The sequence below is a fragment of the Embiotoca jacksoni genome, unplaced genomic scaffold (genome assembly GCF_022577435.1).
Source record: "Embiotoca jacksoni isolate LCO1_2020_lvr unplaced genomic scaffold, fEmbJac1.0.p SCAF_28, whole genome shotgun sequence".
In the NCBI taxonomy this organism is placed as follows: domain Eukaryota; kingdom Metazoa; phylum Chordata; class Actinopteri; family Embiotocidae; genus Embiotoca; species Embiotoca jacksoni.
This window is the reverse complement of record NW_027185379.1, coordinates 5,107,606-5,127,681: the sequence shown is the minus strand read 5'-3', so window position 1 is coordinate 5,127,681 and position 20,076 is coordinate 5,107,606. Positions and strand designations below refer to the sequence as shown.

The following is a 20,076-nucleotide window of genomic DNA, read 5'->3' as shown; positions in this document are numbered from 1 at the left end:
GTTTTCTAAAGAATCAAAGTTAAGTACATGTATAGGTTTTAGATTTGGAGTCACAGCGACATCTGCAGGCGAAAACTCTGCACAACAACCACTCTGAAGCAGCAAGGCATTTACTTTATATCACGATGGAAATTGTCCTTTGCTGCCACCCTCAGGCAATTAACAGTAACCATTATCTCATTTTAAAAGTCATTTTTAAAAATGTATTAATGGGATTTGGGGGGGATAAAGTTTGTGGAAGTACAGAAAAAAAGGATAAATACTAAATGTGCTTTTTAAGTTTTGTTGTTTAAGGTCATTGACCTTCATCAGTAGGAGGAACTTGCATCTTTTGTGAGTGTTTGTTTTGCACGTTTAGTTTGGTTATTGATTTTTGTGTGCGCATTTTTGTAGTTGTATTATGAAGCTACCCCCTTCTTGAAAAAGCCAGGGAATACATGAACGACATGTGACCTGTTGAAAGTATTAATGATGTCACCAGCTGAACGAATGCAAGAACGGTTAAGGTTCAAAGTGGAGAAAGTTTTGAGAGGATTCCTGCAGTCTCTACTCCTTTCTATGAGCGTGACGACAAGTACGGGCATTCAGACAACAGTTTTGTACACACGAACTACACACGCTGATGTTTGCATCCAAATATATGATGCAAAGAAAACTTTATAACATCGACAACATCGTCTGAAGAGGTGTTAGGGTTTTTTGTAGGAAAGTAATGAAAGTGGGTCACAGGGAGCAAAAAGCAGTTGGGGTAATTTCACTGGCTAATCATAAATCCATGAGCCCCAGAACCGCTGCCAGACTCCATTAAAGTTACTTTCAATTCGCTCACATAACTTGTACCGCTTATTGATGCTGCTGGCACAGATATTCAGCGTCTGCCTGCTTTATGTTTAACAGCATCGGATCTATAAAACTGTTGAACCAAAAAAACGGTGTATCTGTTCAACAAAAACAATTTAATTAAATGTTTTATTCAAAGATTGGATTAAGGTCTTAGTATTGCAAATGTTTTGACTATACATCTTCATATTTGAACAATATTCTATTCACTGAGAGGACAGTAAATATTTCAACAGGGCCTTTGCAGGTTTGACCAAATTAAAGTTTTTAAAGACCATATACATGCAAATTATAACCTGCTTTATGAGCTGACCCTCAAAAGTATGAAAGCATGATGGAAAATCAGCAGCGAAAATATGGCAGAGTTACCGTCCACATTATTCTAGATTTTCCGAGTAGAATAACAACTTCTATTGATATAATTAATTTGATTAATGCCTTCTGGATCCAGTAAAATGATATGAAATGGAAAAATGTACGTTTTTTCTTAAATATATATATATAACGTAAATATACGTTAATGAGAGGATGAGCCTCCGAGCTGGCAAAAGTTGCAACTTCAGGTCTGATGGGGCTGATTGAAACTGTACCGCTGCATCAATCACAATTTTATATCAGTGTACAATCTGATATAAAAACATTTTACAACAACAACAAAAAAAACCCACCTGTAACAGGTACCAGACATCTATTAACATATTACAATCTCTCTCTCTCACCGCATCAATAATTAGATGTCCATGTTAACACTGAAACAGTTTTTACTTGCTGTAATCATTTGTCTGGTCAATTTAGGTTCCCTCTACTGCATATCAGCCAATTTGAGGCCTCAGCAGTCTGACTTTGTGAGACAAATAATGTGGATATCTTCCAAAGTTCCTTTCTTTTTTATCAAAATTGTGAATTAGGGAGTAAATAGAGGCCTTATAACAATAAGTCAGTTACACTGATGTTATTGAACTTGCTCACTCTGACAGATTTGATGTAACAGAAATTAAAAGGAACAAATGCTGCATCCATCTCAGTCATTTGAAAATTGTCACTGGTTTGCATATTTATAACAGCTAGAGCCTGGTCCTGGTACAGGGACCACCTGGGTGGAAAAGGTTGATGGCAGTTTGAACATGGGGAATAATAACAGCATGAAAAATCTGTTCAACTCTTTAAAAACCTGCAGATAACCTGTTTAAACATCACAAAAACAACCTGTCGGACATGCGTGCCTTAGTCAGAACTAAATCAGCCTGTTCAAGAAGCAGACAAGCCGTCCAGCAGTTTGCCTCTGACACGATGTTTGACTTTGTTTGACCTGCAGAGGATTTTTTTCCCAATGTAGCCACGGAGACTCTGATCTCTAAGGCCGTAGATGAGCGGGCTGAGAAAGCGCGGGACGAGCACGAAACAGAAATAATTAAAAAAGGCGATGTCCTCTGGTAACCAGTTGGCGTGCAGCACGATGAGAGATTCAGTGATGGGGATGGTGAAAGCCAGCATGCACAGCAGCAGCTGAAAGCCGTGCAGCAGAACAGTGTGCATGGCTCTGCTCACGGATACTCGGTCCTGCCTCAGCTTCCTGGTTTCCAGCAGGATTCTCATATAGGTGAAGAGGATGATGACAGCCACCACTGCAAAAAAGAGCACGCTCACAGCAGCTTTGAATAATATCCTGGATGGAGATGAGCGATGAGTGATGCCTTTACAAGGCATGGAGGTAGGCAGGACATCCACGGCAGGGTCGTACTCCTCAATGGAGTACTCCACGATGGTGAAACTGCAGCTGATGCACCACAGAGAAAGAATTATGATCCAGATATGGTCGGAGCGCCAGGCGGCCGGGCGCTGCAGGGGGTATAAGATGGCAACGTAGCGCTCCAGTGACATCGTGGCCAGGATTAAGGGTGTGTTCTGGAAAGTGACCGCGGATATGAACAGCAGAGGAACACAGTAGACGATAGCAAATTTCACCTGACCCATGACGAAGAGGAAGAGCAGCACAGAGGACAGGATCTGCAGGGTGTCATTGACCAGCATGTAGACGAACAGGATGTAGCGTGAAGTGTCCAGAAACTGCCTCTGAGAAGCAAAGACGTGCAGCATGATGGTAATGCAACAGAGGAAGAGGCAGAAGAAGGGGATGACCACACATACCTTGATGATCACAGACAGGCTTTTTTGGGAAGTTGCATTGGCGGGAAGCTCAGTAAAATTCTGCATTTTGCAGCTGCAGATTGAAGCACACCTGGTCAAGAAAAGCAGGACTTAAAGCTCTATATACACATACAGAAATGAAGACAAATCCCAAACAAATCCCATTAAAAGTTACAGCTGGAAAATAACTAAACTGTATCGCCTCAGATAAAAGAACTTCACAAATGGAGAGACAAAAATACACTAATTCACCACGTTAAAGAAAACTATTTTCTCTGTAACTGAGTACACATTTCCTCATCCACAATAAAAGAGCACTTCACTCACCGAAGAATGTCTTGGTCTGTCAGAGGAGGTCAGATGTGTCTTCTTATCACAAAACAACATGTCTTCAGTGAGCAGTATCTCAGGGACGTCTGTCCCCTACTCTGATGTGTTCAGCCTCATGTTTAACTCAGACCCTTATTTCCCCAGAGATACATTCATTTAATGCTATCATCATTAAGCATTACATTTCTCATGGGAACAGATTTTAGAGGGCAGAAGGCCTGATGACTCTTTTTATTCCACAAACTTAAAACCAGTTTAAATCAAAGTCACTACTACAATTATATAAATACTGGAGGCGTATATCAACGTAATAAATTCAGACAAAGCATGTTTTTGATCCATACTTTTTACAGACATCTATGTTCTTGTAAAATCACACAGTTTAGGCTTCATGGTGACTCACTGCTCACACCGACAACCACAGTCTCTCTCCATGAATTCAAAATCAACAATTGCTGCTGGGAAAAACATAACAATTAGTCACTTATATCTCCAAGCAATAAAGAGTGACACAAATTTACTATTACGATGTGCAACTATCAAACCTTCTTACCATACGTGTCAAGAGAGACTAAAAATGACAGCAACATTGTTGTACATTTATTCAAGTACAGTAAAGTAGAATTGGTGTGGAGCCGTGAAGCAGTTTGAAGGCTTCATGTTTTCATGTTTTCTGTCTGCACGTCGTAGGCTTGTGAACACAATATCTCGCTTTAAGAGAATTTCCTCTTCACAGTTGGCACAAGCGTTCACCTGGCCTCAAGTATAAATTAGTCCGATTTTAGTGGTCAGAGGTAAAAGGTCATTGTAGCCTCACATGCATTTGATTCTCATGAATATCTCAGGATCTCCTTGAGTCTGTATATAGACTGTATATAAAAGTGGACGAGGCCAACGCAGTAAGTGCCATAAACTGCAATACCACAGAGTGGCACTAGGGGTTAACTCCATAAAGGCTGTGACACCACAGACTCCCATTAAACTTTTCTCATGAAATACAAAGTCAACAAATTTTTTTCACAAGTTAATATGGTGTCATGCTTTAAAGTCACTCCTTCTTATTGGCTTTCTGGTGGTTCATCTGTTAATAATTCCACCTTTAATTAGATATTATGCCTCAAAAAGCAACATTTTTGTGGGCTTGTTTGTTTGATTGACAGGCCTGTGGTGCAGTCAGGTCCTATCAGTGGGCGGGGCATAGTGACTTCAAGTTCCAAATCAGATGGAGTCACACTAAGTAAATCTACTGACAACAATTGAAATGAGCTTAATGACCTGCCGTCTTATCAAAAATGGTTGAAGACGATAGATAAGCAAGAACAAACAAATAATTTTATGCTATATTACTATATTCTTTGCTTAAGTAAAGGATTTGTGTTGTATTATATTTTAAGTTCTGTGTTGTGACCAGAATTTACTGGTTTACTGGATTACTAGCATAATATATGCTGCAAAGAAAACTTTCTAACATCGACAACATCGTCTGAAGAGTTTTTAGGGTTTTTTGTGGGAAAGTAATGAAAGTGGGTCACGGGGAGCAAAAAGCAGTTGGGGTAATTTCACTGGTTAATCATAAATCCATGAGCCCCAGAACCGCTGCCAGACTCCATTAAAGTTACCTTAAATTCACTCACATAACTTGTACCACTTATTGATGCTGCTGGCACAGATATTCAGCGTCTGCCTGCTTTATGTTTAACAGCATCGGATCTATAAAACTGTTGAACCAAAAAAAACAGTGTATCTGTGAAACAAAAACAGTTTAATTAAATGTTTTATTCAAAGATTGGATTGAGGTCTTCGTGTTACAAATGTTTTGACTATACATCTTCATATTTGAACAATATTCTATTCACTGAGAGGACAGTAAATATTTCAACAGGGCCTTTGCAGGTTTGACCATATTAAAGTTTTTAAAGACCATATACATGCAAATTATTACCTGCTTTATGAGCTGACCCTCAAAAGTATGAAAGCATGATGGAAAATCAGCAGCGAAAATATGGCGGAGTTACCGTCCACATTATTCTAGATTTTCCGAGTAGAATAACAACTTCTATTGATATAATTAATTTGATTAATGCCTTCTGGATCCAGTAAAATGATATTGAATGGAAAAATGTACGTTTTTTTCTTAAATATATATAAATATATATATAACGTAAATATACGTTAATGAGAGGATGAGCCTCCGAGCTGGCAAAAGTTGCAACTTCAGGTCTGATGGGGCTGATTGAAACTGTACAGCTGCATCAATCACAATTTTATATCAGTGTACAATCTGATATAAAAACATTTTATAACAAAAAAAACCAAACACCTGTAGCAGGTACCAGACATCTATTAACATATTACAATCTCTCTCTCTCACCGCATCAATAATTTGATGTCCATGTTAACACTGAAACAGTTTTTACTTGCTGTAATCATTTGTCTGGTCAATTTAGGATCCCTCTACTGCATATCAGCCAATTTGAGGCCTCAGCAGTCTGACTTTGTGAGACAAATAATGTGGATATCTTCCAAAGTTCCTTTCTTTTTTATCAAAATTGTGAATTAGGGAATAAATAGAGGCCTTATAACAATAAGTCAGTTACACTGATGTTATTGAACTTGCTCACTCTGACAGATTTGATGTAACAGAAATTAAAAGGAACAAATGCTGCATCCATCTCAGTCATTTGAAAATTGTCACTGGTTTGCATATTTATAACAGCTAGAGCCTGGTCCTGGTACAGGGACCACCTGGGTGGAAAAGGTTGATGGCAGTTTGAACAGGGGGAATAATAACAGCATGAAAAATCTGTTCAACTCTTTAAAAACCTGCAGATAGCCTGTTTAAACATCACAAAAACAACCTGTCGGACATGTGTGCCTTAGTCAGAACTAAATCAGCCTGTTCAAGAAGCAGACAAGCCGTCCAGCAGTTTGCCTCTGACACGATGTTTGACTTTGTTTGACCTGCAGAGGAATTTTTTCCCAATGTAGCCACGGAGACTCTGATCTCTAAGGCCGTAGATGAGCGGGCTGAGAAAGCGCGGGACGAGCACGAAACAGAAGTAATTAAAAAAGGCGATGTCCTCTGGTAACCAGTTGGCGTGCAGCACGATGAGAGATTCAGTGATGGGGATGGTGAAAGCCAGCATGCACAGCAGCAGCTGAAAGCCGTGCAGCAGAACAGTGTGCATGGCTCTGCTCACGGACACACGGTCCTGCCTCAGCTTCCTGGTTTCCAGCAGGATTCTCATATAGGTGAAGAGGATGATGACAGCCACCACTGCAAAAAAGAGCATGCTCACAGCAGCTTTGAACAATATCTGGAATGGAGATGAGCTGAAAGTGATGCTTTTGCATAGCACGGGAGTAGAGAGGACATCCACAGCAGGGTCGTACTCCTCAATGGAGTACTCCACGATGGTGAAAATGCAGCTGATGCACCACAGAGACAGAATTATGATCCAGATATGGTCGGAGCGCCAGGCGGCCGGGCGCTGCAGGGGGTATAAGATGGCAACGTAGCGCTCCAGTGACATCGTGGCCAGGATTAAGGGTGTGTTCTGGAAAGTGACCGTGGATATGAACAGCAGAGGAACGCAGTAGACAATAGCAAATTTCACCTGACCCATGACGAAGAGGAAGAGCAGCACAGAGGACAGGATCTGCAGGGTGTCATTGACCAGCATGTAGACGAACAGGATGTAGCGTGAAGTGTCCAGAAACTGCCTCTGAGATGCAAAGACGTGCAGCATGATGATAATGCAACAGAGGAAGAGGCAGAAGAAGGGGATGACCACACACACCTTGATGATCACAGACAGGCTTTTTTGGGAAGTTGCATTGGCGGGAAGCTCAGTAAAATTCTGCATTTTGCAGCTGCAGATTGAAACACACCTGGTCAAGAAAAGCAGGACTTAAAGCTCTATATACACATACAGAAATGAAGACAAATCCCATTAAAAGTTACAGCTGGAAAATAACTAAACTGTATCGCTTCAGATAAAAGAACTTCACAAATGGAGAGACAAAAATACACTAATTCACCACGTTAAAGAAAACTATTTTCTCTGTAACTGAGTACACATTTCCTCATCCACAATAAAAGAGCACTTCACTCACCGAAGAATGTCTTGGTCTGTCAGAGGAGCTCAGATGTGTCTTCTTCTTATCACAAAACAACATGTCTTCAGTGAGCAGTATCTCAGGGACGTCTGTCCCCTACTCTGATGTGTTCAGCCTCATGTTTAACTCAGACCCTTATTTCCCCAGAGATACATTCATTTAATGCTATCATCATTAAGCATTACATTTCTCACAGGAACAGATTTTAGAGGGCAGAAGGCCTGATGACTCTTTTTATTCCACAAACTTAAAACCAGTTTAAATCAAAGTCACTACTACAATTATATACAGTGGGTACAGAAAGTATTCAGACCCCTTTAAATTTTCCACTCTTTGTTTCATTGCAGCCATTTGCTAAAATCAAAAAAGTTCATTTTATTTCTCATTAATGTACACTCAGCACCCCATCTTGACAGAAAAAAACAGAAATGTAGAAATTTGTGCAAATTTATTAAAAAAAGAAAAACTGAAATATCACATGGTCATAAGTATTCAGACCCTTTGCTCAGTATTGAGTAGAAGCACCCTTTTGAGCTAGTACAGCCATGAGTCTTCTTGGGAATGATGCAACAAGCTTTTCACACCTGGATTTGGGGATCCTCTGCCACTCTTCCTTACAGATCCTCTCCAGTTCCGTCAGGTTGGATGGTGAATGTTGGTGGACAGCCATTTTCAGGTCTCTCCAGAGATGCTCAATTGGGTTTAGGTCAGGGCTCTGGCTGGGCCAGTCAAGAATGGTCACAGAGTTGTTCCGAAGCCACTCCTTTGTTGTTTTAGCTGTGTGCTTAGGGTCATTGTCTTGTTGGAAGGTGAACCTTCGGCCCAGTCTGAGGTCCAGAGCACTCTGGAAGAGGTTTTCTTCCAGGATATCTCTGTACTTGGCCGCATTCATCTTTCCTTCAATTGCAACCAGTCGTCCTGTCCCTGCAGCTGAAAAACACCCCCATAGCATGATGCTGCCACCACCATGTTTCACTGTTGAGATTGTATTGGGCAGATGATGAGCAGTGCCTGGTTTTCTCCACACATACCGCTTAGAATTAACGCCAAAAAGTTCAATCTTGGTCTCATCAGACCAGAGAATCTTATTTCTCATAGTCTGGGAGTCCTTCATGTGTTTTTTGGCAAACTCTATGCGGGCTTTCATATGTCTTCCACTGAGGAGAGGCTTCCGTCGGGCCACTCTGCCATAAAGCCCCGACTGGTGGAGGGCTGCAGTGATAGTTGACTTTGTGGAACTTTCTCCCATCTCCCTACTGCATCTCTGGAGCTCAGCCACAGTGATCTTTGGGTTCTTCTTTACCTCTTCACCAAGGCTCTTCTCTCACGATTGCTCAGTTTGGCTGGACGGCCAGGTCTAGGAAGAGTTCTGGTCGTCCCAAACTTCTTCCATTTAAGGATTATGGAGGCCACTGTGCTCTTAGGAACCTTGAGTGCTGCAGACATTATTTTGTAACCTTGGCCAGATCTGTGCCTTGCCACAATTCTGTCTCTGAGCTCCTTGGACAGTTCCTTCGACCTCATGATTCTCAATTGCTCTGACATGCACTGTGAGCTGTAAGGTCTTATATAGACAGGTGTGTGCCTTTCCTAATCAAGTCCAATCAGTTTAATTAAACACAGCTGGACTCCAATGAAGGAGTAGAACCATCTCAAGGAGGATCAGAAGAAATGGACAGCATGTGAGTTAAATATGAGTGTCACAGCAAAGGGTCTGAATACTTATGACCATGTGATATTTCTGTTTTTCTTTTTTAATAAATTTGCACAAATTTCTACATTTCTGTTTTTTTCTGTCAAGATGGGGTGCTGAGTGTACATTAATGAGAAATAAAATGAACTTTTTTGATTTTAGCAAATAGCTGCAATGAAACAAAGAGTGAAAAATGTAAAGGGGTCTGAATACTTTCCGTACCCACTGTAAATACTGGAGGCGCATATCAACGTAATAAATTCAGGCAAAGCATGTTTTTGATCCATACTTTTTACAGACATCTATGTTCTTGTAAAATCACACAGTTTAGGCTTCATGGTGACTCACTGCTCACACCGACAACCACAGTCTCTCTCCATGAATTCAAAATCAACAATTGCTGCTGGGAAAAACATAACAATTAGTCACTTATATCTCCAAGCAATAAAGAGTGACACAAATTTACTATTACGATGTGCAACTATCAAACCTTCTTACTAGTGATGTTACGAGATGTGCCGACGCTTCGAAGCGTGTGTCGAGTAACGGAGGGGGCATTTCCTCGAAGCGTGTGTCGAGGCTTGCTTCATTTAGGGGAGGAGCCAAAAAATGATGAAGTCCGAAGCCTCGCTGCCCGGCTGTACCACGTGACTGCTTCGGGAAGTGGTTCAGATTTTGCCGGGAGGTTTGACAAGCAATATAAACCCCTCAGGCTCCGTTCAAAATGTGGGTTGTTGGTGGAGAGTTGAGGTCAGTTGAGAGTTTGGATAGTTTGGAGAAGTTAGAGAGAGAGAGAGAGAGAGATAGTTTGGAGATTTAGGAGAGTAAGGAGAGAAGGAGGTGATAAGATGGAGCCAGCTGGGAAGAGGAGGATTTCCCCTGTGGGAACACTTTGATTTGATAACTCCTAATAAGGTAAATCTAACTCTATTTCAGACACATTAGGTTTGCTTATCAAGAACTGTATTTTTCACAGTTTCTTATTTTATTCAAAGGTGAGGTGTTTATTGTGCTCCAAGGAGTTGGGGTACAATAACAACACCTCATCCATGCTGAGGCATTACCGTGCCTTGCATGAGAATAAGGAGGAAACTGGAGCTTCACCCAGCCAAGGTAAGTCATTACAATATTACAAATGCACCATCACAATTTTTCCCTGTTCACTTTTGTTTATTGTGCAAATAAAGACAGGTAACAGACACTGTATTTATTCTCTTTTAACCAGCCACCAGAAAACAAGAGCTGGATGAAGCCCTCGTCTCCATGATAGTGAAGGACACACAGCCCTTCAGTATTGTGGATGATGTTGGATTCAGGGCATTTGTGTCCAAACTGGATCCTAATTATGTTCTCCCTACAAGGCAGGTATGTATGGGTGCATGCATGAAACAAATGAATACTTTATTGTGTCTCACAGTTCAGCACTATATATTTTTTCCTTTAGGCTCTGAAGGCCATGGTGGAGGCCAAGTATGAGTCAGCTAAGGAGAAGGCTAAGGCTAAAGTGGAAAAGGTGGCTGCTGTCAGCCTTACTTCTGACATGTGGACATCCACAAAACCAAAAACTGTTGAGAAACTGTTATTTCTGAATAAAAATGAATAAAATGTCCCCTGTCCTGTACATCATTGTCCAAGTTACACAAGCATATTCAGTCCCCTCTTGCTAGTTCCACAAGCACTTTCACTGTCCTCTGCCTGCTTAAGCCCATGTCATTTTCCTAAAGTGACAGAAAAACATTATTACACAACCTGCCATATCATATGATACTACCATTTTGGGAAAATTTACACACACAGAATACATTAAAAAAATATTTTATTATGCACATATGTGATAATTTATGTACAGAAATTATTTGGTCATACATTTTTGTAATTCATAGTCATTCCCAACAGCCATAACAGACACAAAAATTCAATGCATCACTTGTGGTTCAGATACAGCTGCCTGTGATTATACACTTGGCCAGTAGGTGGTTTCGTGTGCACATGAAGCTTCGAGAAATGAACCCTTTCTCGAACCAATTGGCTGAAGTGGTTCGATGCCTCATGAGGCTTCATCTCACCATCACTACTTCTTACCATGCATGTCAAGAGAGACTAAAAATGACAGCATCATTGTTGTACATTTATTCAAGTACAGTAAAGTAGAATTGGTGTGGAGCCGTGAAGCAGTTTGAAGGTTTCATGTTTTCATGTTTTCTGTCTGCACGTCGTAGGCTTGTGAACACAATATCTCGCTTTAAGAGAATTTCCTCTTCACAGTTGGCACAAGCGTTCACCTGGCCTCAAGTATAAATTAGTCCGATTTTAGTGGTCAGAGGTCAAAGGTCATTGTGGCCTCACATGCATTCGATTCTCATGAATATCTCAGGATCTCCTTGAGTCTGTATATAGACTGTATATAAAAGTGGACGAGGCCAACGCAGTAAGTGCCATGAACTGCAATACCACAGAGTGACACTAGGGGTTAACTCCAAAAAGGCTGTGACTCCACAGACTCCCATTAAATGTTTCTCATGAAATACAAAGTCAACACATTTTTTTCACAAGTTAATATGGTGTCATGCTTTAAAGTAACTTCTTACTGGCTTTCTGGTGGTTCATCTGTTAATAATTCCACCTTTAATTAGATATTATGCCTCAAAAAGCAACATTTTTGTGGGCTTGTTTGTTTGATTGACAGGCCTGTGGTGCAGTCAGGTCCTATCAGTGGGCGGGGCATAGTGACTTCAAGTTCCAAATCAGATGGAGTCACACTAAGTAAATCTACTGACAACAATTGAAATGAGCTTAATGACCTGCCGTCTTATCAAAAATGGTTTAATACGATAGATAAGCAAGAACAAACAAATAATTTTATGCTATATTACTATATTCTTTGCTTAAGTAAAGGATTTGTGTTGTATTATATTTTAAGTTCTGTGTTGTTACCAGAATTTACTGGTTTACTGGATTACTAGCATGATGTGCATGCGAACCAAAACCACTGAGGTGGTTTCAAGACATTAGAAATGCACCAGCACCACAACATGCCTCTTTAATTGTGTGTTTTGCTGATGCAGTCACCCAGTTGAGCCCTTTCCAGCTGGAAGGGGAGCTCTCACATTGATTGTTGGCATGGTGCTTTTTCTGCTGAGTGGACACTTTCAGGTGACCTGGGTCAGTTGTTCCAGCTGTGTCCTGTACAAAGCCGTTTAGCAGCTGTTTGATTTGGAAGCGTCACTCAACCTTTTTTGTTTGTTTGTTTGTTTCATATTAAATGAGATTGTAGATATCAGTGTGGAGACAGTCGGTGAGCTGCAGACGAGTTCATCACCGCAGGGCAACGAAAGAGCTCCTGGGCCAAAATAAAGGACCTAGTTTGTACAGATGATTATTGTTGCAATGTAGGTCACTGTTTCATTAAGATGTTTTTGAGCAAAGAGCCATGTTAGATAATAATTTTGTTCTTAGATCAGTGTAATGCAAATTAATTAAAATGATCGCTTCGTGGTTTTCAAATTGGTTGGTTATCTAATCAGGTCGTCTCTAAGTCAAAGTGAATGCCTGAACAAAATTTAAAAGAAATTAAATTTAAAATTGAAAGAAAACCTCAAGGATTTCCAGCATTACTGAGACATCTTCTTCGCGAGGCTACAATGTTCATAAAGTAAACAGACGAATGTGACTGAAAACAGGAGGTATTTTTCAAGTACTGCACTTTTTCTAGTTCCAGTGTTAAACTCTTTTCAAAAAGCTGTGTAAAATCATGTATTGTTTTCGAAGAAGTTGAGGCAATCCATTAGAGATGTTTAAGCTGGTTTCTCCAGAGCACAGTGAGAGCTCCTGTCTCCCCTGCTTAGTAATTAACAGACTAGCTGATTATTAACACAAAAGCTCCTGAGTCCAATTGTGCAACCTGAAGTTTTCATTTGTTTGGCAAACAAGTTGACTCTGCTGAGAGCTCGTCACTGGGCTCGTCAGCTCCTTGCGTAAGTTCTGCGTCAGTAATCAGGACCGCAGAGGGTTGGACCAGAGTCTGTGTCCAAAACAAACTTTCTGCCTCTGAACACTGGTGGATGCTGAATCAGCAAATAAATTATATGCAGGCTTTCAGACGGAATAAATGCTCATGGAAAGATTTTGGCAACAAGAGTTTTAGTGACACATTAAATGGCATGGAAAAGTGACTAACAAATTGGTAAATTGTCTGCACTTTTATGCCGCTTCATCACCTCACCATACACACATTCACACACCAGTGGCGATAGAGCTGCCATCAGGAACAACTCGGGGTTCAGTGTCCCAAAGACGCTTCAGCATGTGGACAGGAGGAACCGGAGGCCGAACTGCCAAGCATATGATTCATGGGCAACCCAGTTAAGCTACCATCTGAGCCAAAGCCAACCTTTCAATTTATAATTGTCTCACATCTGATTTTGAGAAAAATACTTTTTGAGGGGAGGAAACACTTTTACATTCGACCATGTTTGTTTCTTTGAGATACCATAAACACTTTGACAGTTTTATCCAAAGCAGCTTTCAGGTTGTTAAAATGATCAGACAGAATCAGTTTGATTCAACTTATTGTTCAATCGGTATGATGTTTACGGAGTGCCACCTTTTTCTCCTTTATTTACTGATTTATGTTTTCACTTTCTTACGGAGCCCTCGAAGGTTCACCACGCAATATGTTTTTTTCTTCCTTTCCTTCTGAGGCACATGGCCGATATGTCGAAGATTGGCCTTTTAAAATGAATGAGCACTAAATGCATCTGAAAGTGTCAGATCTTTTCTTCTTCCTGTAGTACATGCACAGTGTTTCGTTTAACTGGAGGCATGCTGGACCAGAGCAAATGAATTCAAATGATATGGCTCAAAGGAACTGAGAAACTTTATTGATGCTTGAAAAGTATATGCTAATTTGATCCATCAAATTCAAAATGAGCAGATGTTTTTCATTGAACAGTAAAATTTCTCAGCTTCAACACTTGATATGTTGTTTTTGGTCTATTTTCAATTAAATATGGGTTTATATGATTTGGAAATCATCGCATTCTGTTTTTATTTACCCTTTACAGCGTCCCAACTTTTTTGGAAACGGGGTTGTGTATATATATATTTTTTTTTTTATTATTATTATTTTTTTACTGCATTGTAAAATTAATTTTATTTGGGAAATAAACAGGGCTTAAAAACAAGGCATGATTACAACACACACCAAAGTTCACATTTCAGTTTTTATTTTCATTTTTCATTTACAAAAATAACAAGTAGACAAATTTTTTTTCATTTGCAATCATTTGTAGTCTTCAGCCCCAACCAAAGGACATACCTTGTAGTGCTCCCCAAGACTTTGGGAACGAACTTGGCCTTTGACGTCATGATAAAATACAGCAACCCGTTCAGCAACCTGTAGCTTCTCATCCGATAAACACTTTTTCACTGAAACCTCTCCATTTCCTCCCCCACTGCTTAGTGATAGACAGTGAGTCTATTTGATGGTTAGATTCCAGGCATTTTCATCAATCTGTCACTTTGCATCATCATGTTCAGGTTCACAGCCACACAACTGTCACAAACACACACAGTAACATATATCTGTAAAGTTCATCAAGGGATTGTTCCAAGCTTTCTTTTTCGGAAGTCCTAAGAGCAGTATACATGGTAGAGTGTAAAACAATCAAAATGGAAGAGTATTAGGAGCAAAGATTGGAGCCTTTGATTGTAAGATATCCCTGCTTGCAAAAAAGCAAAAGTAGAAAAACATGAAATCATTCATATTTCCCATCAGACTTTACATTGTGTGAGAGGTTAACAGTGTCTTCCTCACAAAAAAAAAATCAGAACAGAAAATAAAAGGAGGAGTACAACAATTAAAGCTACAACATGCTTCTAAACCCTAAACACAAACACACTGAATGGAGGCCATCGTCAGTGATTTCTCTTAAACAGACCATAGAGGACATCGTACTTCAGTGAATGGAAAAACTTTTCATCCCTGAGGCCATAGATGAGAGGACTCAGACATTTGGGGGCAACTTGAAAAAATATGTAATTAAAGGTCCTGACATTAATAAATAACGCAAGATCAATCTGAAAGACAGCAAATTCTATGAATGGGCACCACAGCCTGATGAGGCAGAGCAGCAGCTGGAAACCATGAAGTACAACAGTTCTGAGTCCTTTTCGTGTTGCCTTTTTATTCTCTCCTGATGCAGCTTTGGCCACTTTGATCATTCTAACATATGCAAAAATAAGAACGGTAAACATAACAAAGAAGTATAACTGATATATAGCTGACCGAACATGATCCTGCCACGTATGAATGAGGAAAGTGTCGATCGCACAGTTTTGTACCGGTGTGAAGAAGCTGAGGGAGACTGAGGACAAAAATACAAACATAACAGCAGAGCAGGGTATCAAGCTGAGGAGGAGAATGATGAGGACACAGTGCAAAGCGCTGCGTGCGGTGCACAGCTCTGCATGACGCAGGGGCATGCAGATAGCCACGTAGCGCTCCAGGGTCATCGCTGTCAGAGTTACTGGTGTGACCGAGCTATACATGCTCAACACAAAACAGAAAATGAAACACAACCCAATGGGCATGGAAAAGCGAAAATAGATCATGATAAACATGATGTTGCTCATTGTAAGTATCAGGCTATCAGACAGCAGTGCAACAGCAAACAATATGTAGCGTGTTACTGTGTAGAAGCACTCCTTTTGAAAAAAGGTCACAATGAGCAGCACGTTGATGCAAAAGAAAACTGCCACTAAAATCTGGAGAATCAAGATCCTGTCATTGAGCTGCCGCCCAACAGACTCACCTGCAAGCAATGAGCTGTTATCCATGAACTTTCTTAAGAAACACAAGGTGTTGAGGTTTTACCAGAAGTCCTATCATGTGTCATTTTGTAATATATCTGTCAAATTCAACAATAATAACAAATGATACATGTCCAACAGTAGTCTACTTAAACCTGTCTCTTGCTTGGAAGACGAACATCTTCTGCTGAGATCTGTGCAGCGTCAGTGACTTTAAAGTCTAGACGGTCCAAGAATAGCACCAATAGCATCATCGGCACTTCCTGCTCGTCCCCCTCAGTGGCCATCAGCTGTCTGTCAGCTGTGAAGTGATGTCAGAGGTTTTTACTCTTCTTAATGAGCAGAGTATTATTGTCCAAAGCTTCTTTTTATCTCTTGTTAGCCATAATAGAATAACAGGGCACCTTTCTCTTTTATTTGTTTTGCATGATTGGGAAGGTACAAAATATACTGGAACTTGAAAAATCCAAACAATCAAATGAATATTTAATCAATTAAGACTATAAAACTGTCAAGTTAATTTACTAACTCAGATTTACGGAAGAACAGTAAATGTGTGTTTGTAAAATTACAAACTGTGAAAGAGTTTTATTGATTTGCAGTGAATTCTCAAACATGACTTCCTTTACGTTGTCAGAGAAGTGAAGATGTTTTCTTCATTTTCTTGTGTTTGTTCAGGGCATTGAACTCTCAGCAAAACCTACTGGAGTCCACAAATAAAAGGACAACAATAAAAAATAAGAAAAAAAAAAAGGAGATTTCTCAGTGATGCAACAGCAACAAGATTGAAGGGTTTGCAGGCCAGGTCAGTCCGTCAGTTTGGACAATGGATGGGTGGCTTCGTTGTGCCCAGTGAATGAGTCTTGTTCGGACTGCCAGCCCAAACCTGTATTTTATCCTATTCAGACTGTATCTGGATTGATTTTTAAAAGTAGGGACGGTAAAAAAAAACCATGAAACACCATTTTTGCAAATTAGCTCCAAACCACATTTGGCAGTATTCTGCCGAAGCATCCAATCTTTTAAAAAAACCCGCAGCAACGTGAATCGGCGCTGAGCGTTTATTCTGCGGTGAATGTTCTGAGTTTTTTTTTTTTTTTTTTTCTGGACTGAGAATTGAAAAATTTTCAACTTTGAATAAAACGCTGCGGCTCATCACTCTCACTTTTTACCCAGCCATCCAATCACAGTGAATGAGGGGCGGGACAAACGTACTTCATCACTGACACTGATCGCTGACACACCCACACACACACGCCTGTTTCACTATGGCCGTGGGGACTTCCATTGATATAAGGCGTTGCCTAGCCCCCCTCACCCTAACCTTTACCATCACAACGATATGCCTAACCTTGACCCTTAGCTTAACCTCATGTTAACCTAAAAAACAGGTTTTAACACTCCAAAACCTAAATTTCGGTTCACACAGGGACATATGTCCTCTTGCATTGGTTTGTATTCAGGTTTAAGTCCACACTTGGATGTAAAAACATGTAGGCACACACACACACAGTGTTGGTCAAACAATCCCCGCAGACCTCTGCAACTTGCACGTATCTTTGGGGTTTTGCAGATAAAGCCATGTACGCACGTCAGTAGGCAGAGTCAACAGATCAATGCCTTTTACGTAATGAAACGGAGCTGAGGCCTTACAAATACCCACAGCACAGGACAGTTGAACAGACTGAAACCTCCCTAGCAGCGATCATTTTTCTGACTTCACAAAGACAAGGCAACAGCGAGAGGACGGTTTCCATTTTAGAAAACCTGCAGACAGCAACTCATTTTTCAGAGCAAAACTAAACAGATTCGACAGGAGTGCAACAGATCTATTTAACCTTTAAAATGCAAGCTGTTCGTCAGTGTTCAGTGTGTGCGAGCCGTGCTGCTGGAGGACTTCTGGGCAACCAGGCAGACATTTCACTGCTGCGGACCAACAAGAGTGTGCTCAGGAGAGGAGCTGCCTGCATCCGCTTCCTCAGGTAGGTTAGCATCACCTGAAGATTCGTTAGTGGCATTTTTCACTGCAAAGAAACTCAAAACCTGCTTGTTTCTGTTACTCCTACAGCAGCTTTGAGAGCAGGAAGATTGGAGTTCAGAAGTTGAGGGAATTGACGAACCCCACACGCATAAGCGTAGCGTGTTTGAGTGTTGGCCGTGGGCTTTGTGCTGACCCCTTCACACAGGTGAGTGCCAGAGATAGTATGACATGACCTGCAACTGTTTCTTCATGTTCAATGTCTTCATGCTCTAGATGTTTTGTAGAACATGCAGGAAGGAGTTTAAAACTTCTCCCTCTCTGTTTGTAGCAAGTGGAAAACCTTTCATACGACTCGCTGATCAGAAGAGCCTCCTCAGTGGTCACAGACAGCACCAGTACTTTCCTCTCCCAGACCACCTTGGCTTTTATCGACGCCCTTACAGATTATTCAAAGGTAGGTGTTGATGTTACGTGCAATATGCACATTTTAGGACGACCAAAGTCAGAGGGTTTATTAATCATTGGAAAAAAAACAAATACAACACTTCACTCAATGCAGAGTCCACAGATAAAAGATCAGAGGATTTCACGTGAACACATTTTAGGGTTAAAGTCACATTAGCTACTAAAAAAAGTGAACCTGTTTAATTATCACTCTGTCAGGGAGGCTACACCTCCCCTGAAGTCATTGTTTTGAGAATGACCCTGCACTGTCCCTGACCGTCTGCCCCCCCTCTGTTTGCTAACAGGCCGTGCACTCTCGTATTGCCTTCCAAAGACGCTATTTAGCCACACTGGGAAAACTGACCACAGCAGAAGAGGATTCACTGCAGCAGGCCATCAGCGGCTGGCGTGCAGAGGTTGGTGTGTGTTGCTGAAAGCACCGAGATGTTCTGGTGAAAATACCAAAAACCACACATTAACTGTATTAACTCTGTGTCTTCTCCCCGACAGGCCAGTGAGAGACTAAATGAATGCAAACGATATGAATCAAACTGGATCAATGCTGTTAACCTGTGTAAACTGGCAGCAGAGGCAGCGTACACTTCAGGTGAGTAAAACGTGTGCCTGAATTCCTGTCAGACTAGTGTCTTTACAATGATTGCATCATTTCAATCTTTATGAGTGCTTTCTTATGGTCCACACCGAACTCTCAAACTCAGAACGCTGTTATGAAAACCTCCTTTTGCATCTGTGTGTTCCCAGGAGCGCAGCAGGCGTCCATCTCAGCGAGGACAAACATTCAGGTGGCCCAGTCGCATGTGGAAGAAGCACGGAAACTGTCGGCGGATGCAGAAAAGAAGCTGGCAGAGATGAAAGTAGAAGAGATCCAGAGGATGGCAGAATACGCTGCCTTCCTGGACAACAGTGAAGAGCATGAGATGCAGGAGGCCTATCTCCGAGAGGACTGAGACGATGAGAGATATTTGAAAACAGCGGGGAGAAAGGCATGTCACTGTGCTGTTGATTTCATAGTGATATGGATTCACCTTTATAAACATTGATCTTTTAACAACTTTTGATTTCCAACTATGGCTTCCTATTTGAGACAGTGAGATATTTTCATGTTTGTATTTACACCCAAAATTACTTAATTTGGGAAAGGAAATCAACCAATTGCATTTTGGAAATATTGACTTTTGCATAAATCATTATTTAAAACTATTTATTTGATAAGTCAATGTCAGCAAATGGAATTATAGACTTTCCCGTACATGTTGCGTTGCAGTGGTTCTTGTTTACTGTTGGATCACAATGTATGTTTGCCGTAACAAAGACATTTATTTATAAAACTAGTCTGTCCATCATTGTTTTGTCACTGTTAATAGCAAAAAAATAAAATCTGTGTATTTGTTTTCAAATGCGTTGTGGGTCTGTGTTTGTTGCCTTTCTACAGGCTGAAATCCTAAATTACTGTGATATTGTCATGCACATGCACAACCCTGGACAAGATGAGATTGTAATCTCAATACACAAACATAAAGTGGTTCAGCAGTAATTAAAAGATAACTTGTGCTATATATGTACATATATATATATACTGTATATATATACTCGTTACATATTTTGAGTTCCTGTGAAATTTTCCTCATTTTCAGTTGCGTAAAGTGATTATTTTGATTAAATTGAACTATTTGGTGGATTAAGCATTAAG

General features: G+C 40.6%; 5 protein-coding genes across 6 annotated transcripts; 2 read left to right on the top strand and 3 right to left on the bottom strand.

Annotated features, from left to right (window-relative positions):
- Window positions 1–2,088: 2,088 nt before the first annotated feature.
- On the bottom strand, window positions 2,089–3,054 carry LOC138205230 (odorant receptor 131-2-like). The gene has a single exon (XM_069160989.1). It carries the CDS (start codon window positions 3,052–3,054, stop codon window positions 2,089–2,091), a length of 966 nt encoding a protein of 321 aa, XP_069017090.1.
- A 3,164-nt stretch (window positions 3,055–6,218) lies between these two features.
- On the bottom strand, window positions 6,219–7,184 carry LOC138205229 (odorant receptor 131-2-like). Its single transcript, XM_069160988.1, has one exon. It carries the CDS (start codon window positions 7,182–7,184, stop codon window positions 6,219–6,221), a length of 966 nt encoding a protein of 321 aa, XP_069017089.1.
- A 2,836-nt stretch (window positions 7,185–10,020) lies between these two features.
- On the top strand, window positions 10,021–10,735 carry LOC138205473 (E3 SUMO-protein ligase ZBED1-like). Its single transcript, XM_069161504.1, has 4 exons — window positions 10,021–10,045; window positions 10,126–10,243; window positions 10,356–10,495; window positions 10,575–10,735. The coding sequence occupies exons 2-4, from the start codon at window positions 10,180–10,182 to the stop codon at window positions 10,731–10,733; spliced, it is 363 nt and encodes a 120-aa protein (XP_069017605.1). The 5' UTR covers window positions 10,021–10,045; window positions 10,126–10,179; the 3' UTR covers window positions 10,734–10,735.
- A 4,311-nt stretch (window positions 10,736–15,046) lies between these two features.
- Window positions 15,047–15,967, bottom strand: LOC138205227 (odorant receptor 131-2-like). The gene has a single exon (XM_069160987.1). It carries the CDS (start codon window positions 15,965–15,967, stop codon window positions 15,047–15,049), a length of 921 nt encoding a protein of 306 aa, XP_069017088.1.
- A 1,659-nt stretch (window positions 15,968–17,626) lies between these two features.
- On the top strand, window positions 17,627–19,783 carry LOC138205377 (diablo IAP-binding mitochondrial protein-like). Of its 2 annotated transcripts, none has more exons than XM_069161352.1 (6): window positions 17,627–17,922; window positions 18,012–18,126; window positions 18,250–18,375; window positions 18,671–18,781; window positions 18,876–18,972; window positions 19,128–19,783. In XM_069161352.1, the coding sequence occupies exons 1-6, from the start codon at window positions 17,786–17,788 to the stop codon at window positions 19,331–19,333; spliced, it is 792 nt and encodes a 263-aa protein (XP_069017453.1). In that variant the 5' UTR covers window positions 17,627–17,785; the 3' UTR covers window positions 19,334–19,783. The 2 variants fall into 2 exon arrangements, with proteins under 2 accessions (XP_069017453.1, XP_069017452.1); XM_069161351.1 differs by having other exon boundaries at window positions 18,009–18,126.
- Window positions 19,784–20,076: the final 293 nt, after the last annotated feature.

Excerpts from the sequence above, each read along its gene's own strand:
- LOC138205377 (XM_069161351.1), top strand. The coding sequence starts at position 17,786 with ATGCAAGCTGTTCGTCAGTGTTCAGTGTGTGCGAGCCGTGCTGCTGGA. Across the intron at positions 18,127-18,249 it reads GTGCTGACCCCTTCACACAG|CAAGTGGAAAACCTTTCATA; the intron begins GTGAGTGCCAGA and ends CTCTGTTTGTAG. Across the intron at positions 18,376-18,670 it reads CCCTTACAGATTATTCAAAG|GCCGTGCACTCTCGTATTGC; the intron begins GTAGGTGTTGAT and ends GTTTGCTAACAG.
- LOC138205229 (XM_069160988.1), bottom strand. The coding sequence starts at position 7,184 with ATGCAGAATTTTACTGAGCTTCCCGCCAATGCAACTTCCCAAAAAAGC.
- LOC138205473 (XM_069161504.1), top strand. The coding sequence starts at position 10,180 with ATGCTGAGGCATTACCGTGCCTTGCATGAGAATAAGGAGGAAACTGGA. Across the intron at positions 10,244-10,355 it reads TGGAGCTTCACCCAGCCAAG|CCACCAGAAAACAAGAGCTG; the intron begins GTAAGTCATTAC and ends TCTTTTAACCAG. Across the intron at positions 10,496-10,574 it reads ATGTTCTCCCTACAAGGCAG|GCTCTGAAGGCCATGGTGGA; the intron begins GTATGTATGGGT and ends TTTTTCCTTTAG.
- LOC138205230 (XM_069160989.1), bottom strand. The coding sequence starts at position 3,054 with ATGCAGAATTTTACTGAGCTTCCCGCCAATGCAACTTCCCAAAAAAGC.
- LOC138205227 (XM_069160987.1), bottom strand. The coding sequence starts at position 15,967 with ATGGATAACAGCTCATTGCTTGCAGGTGAGTCTGTTGGGCGGCAGCTC.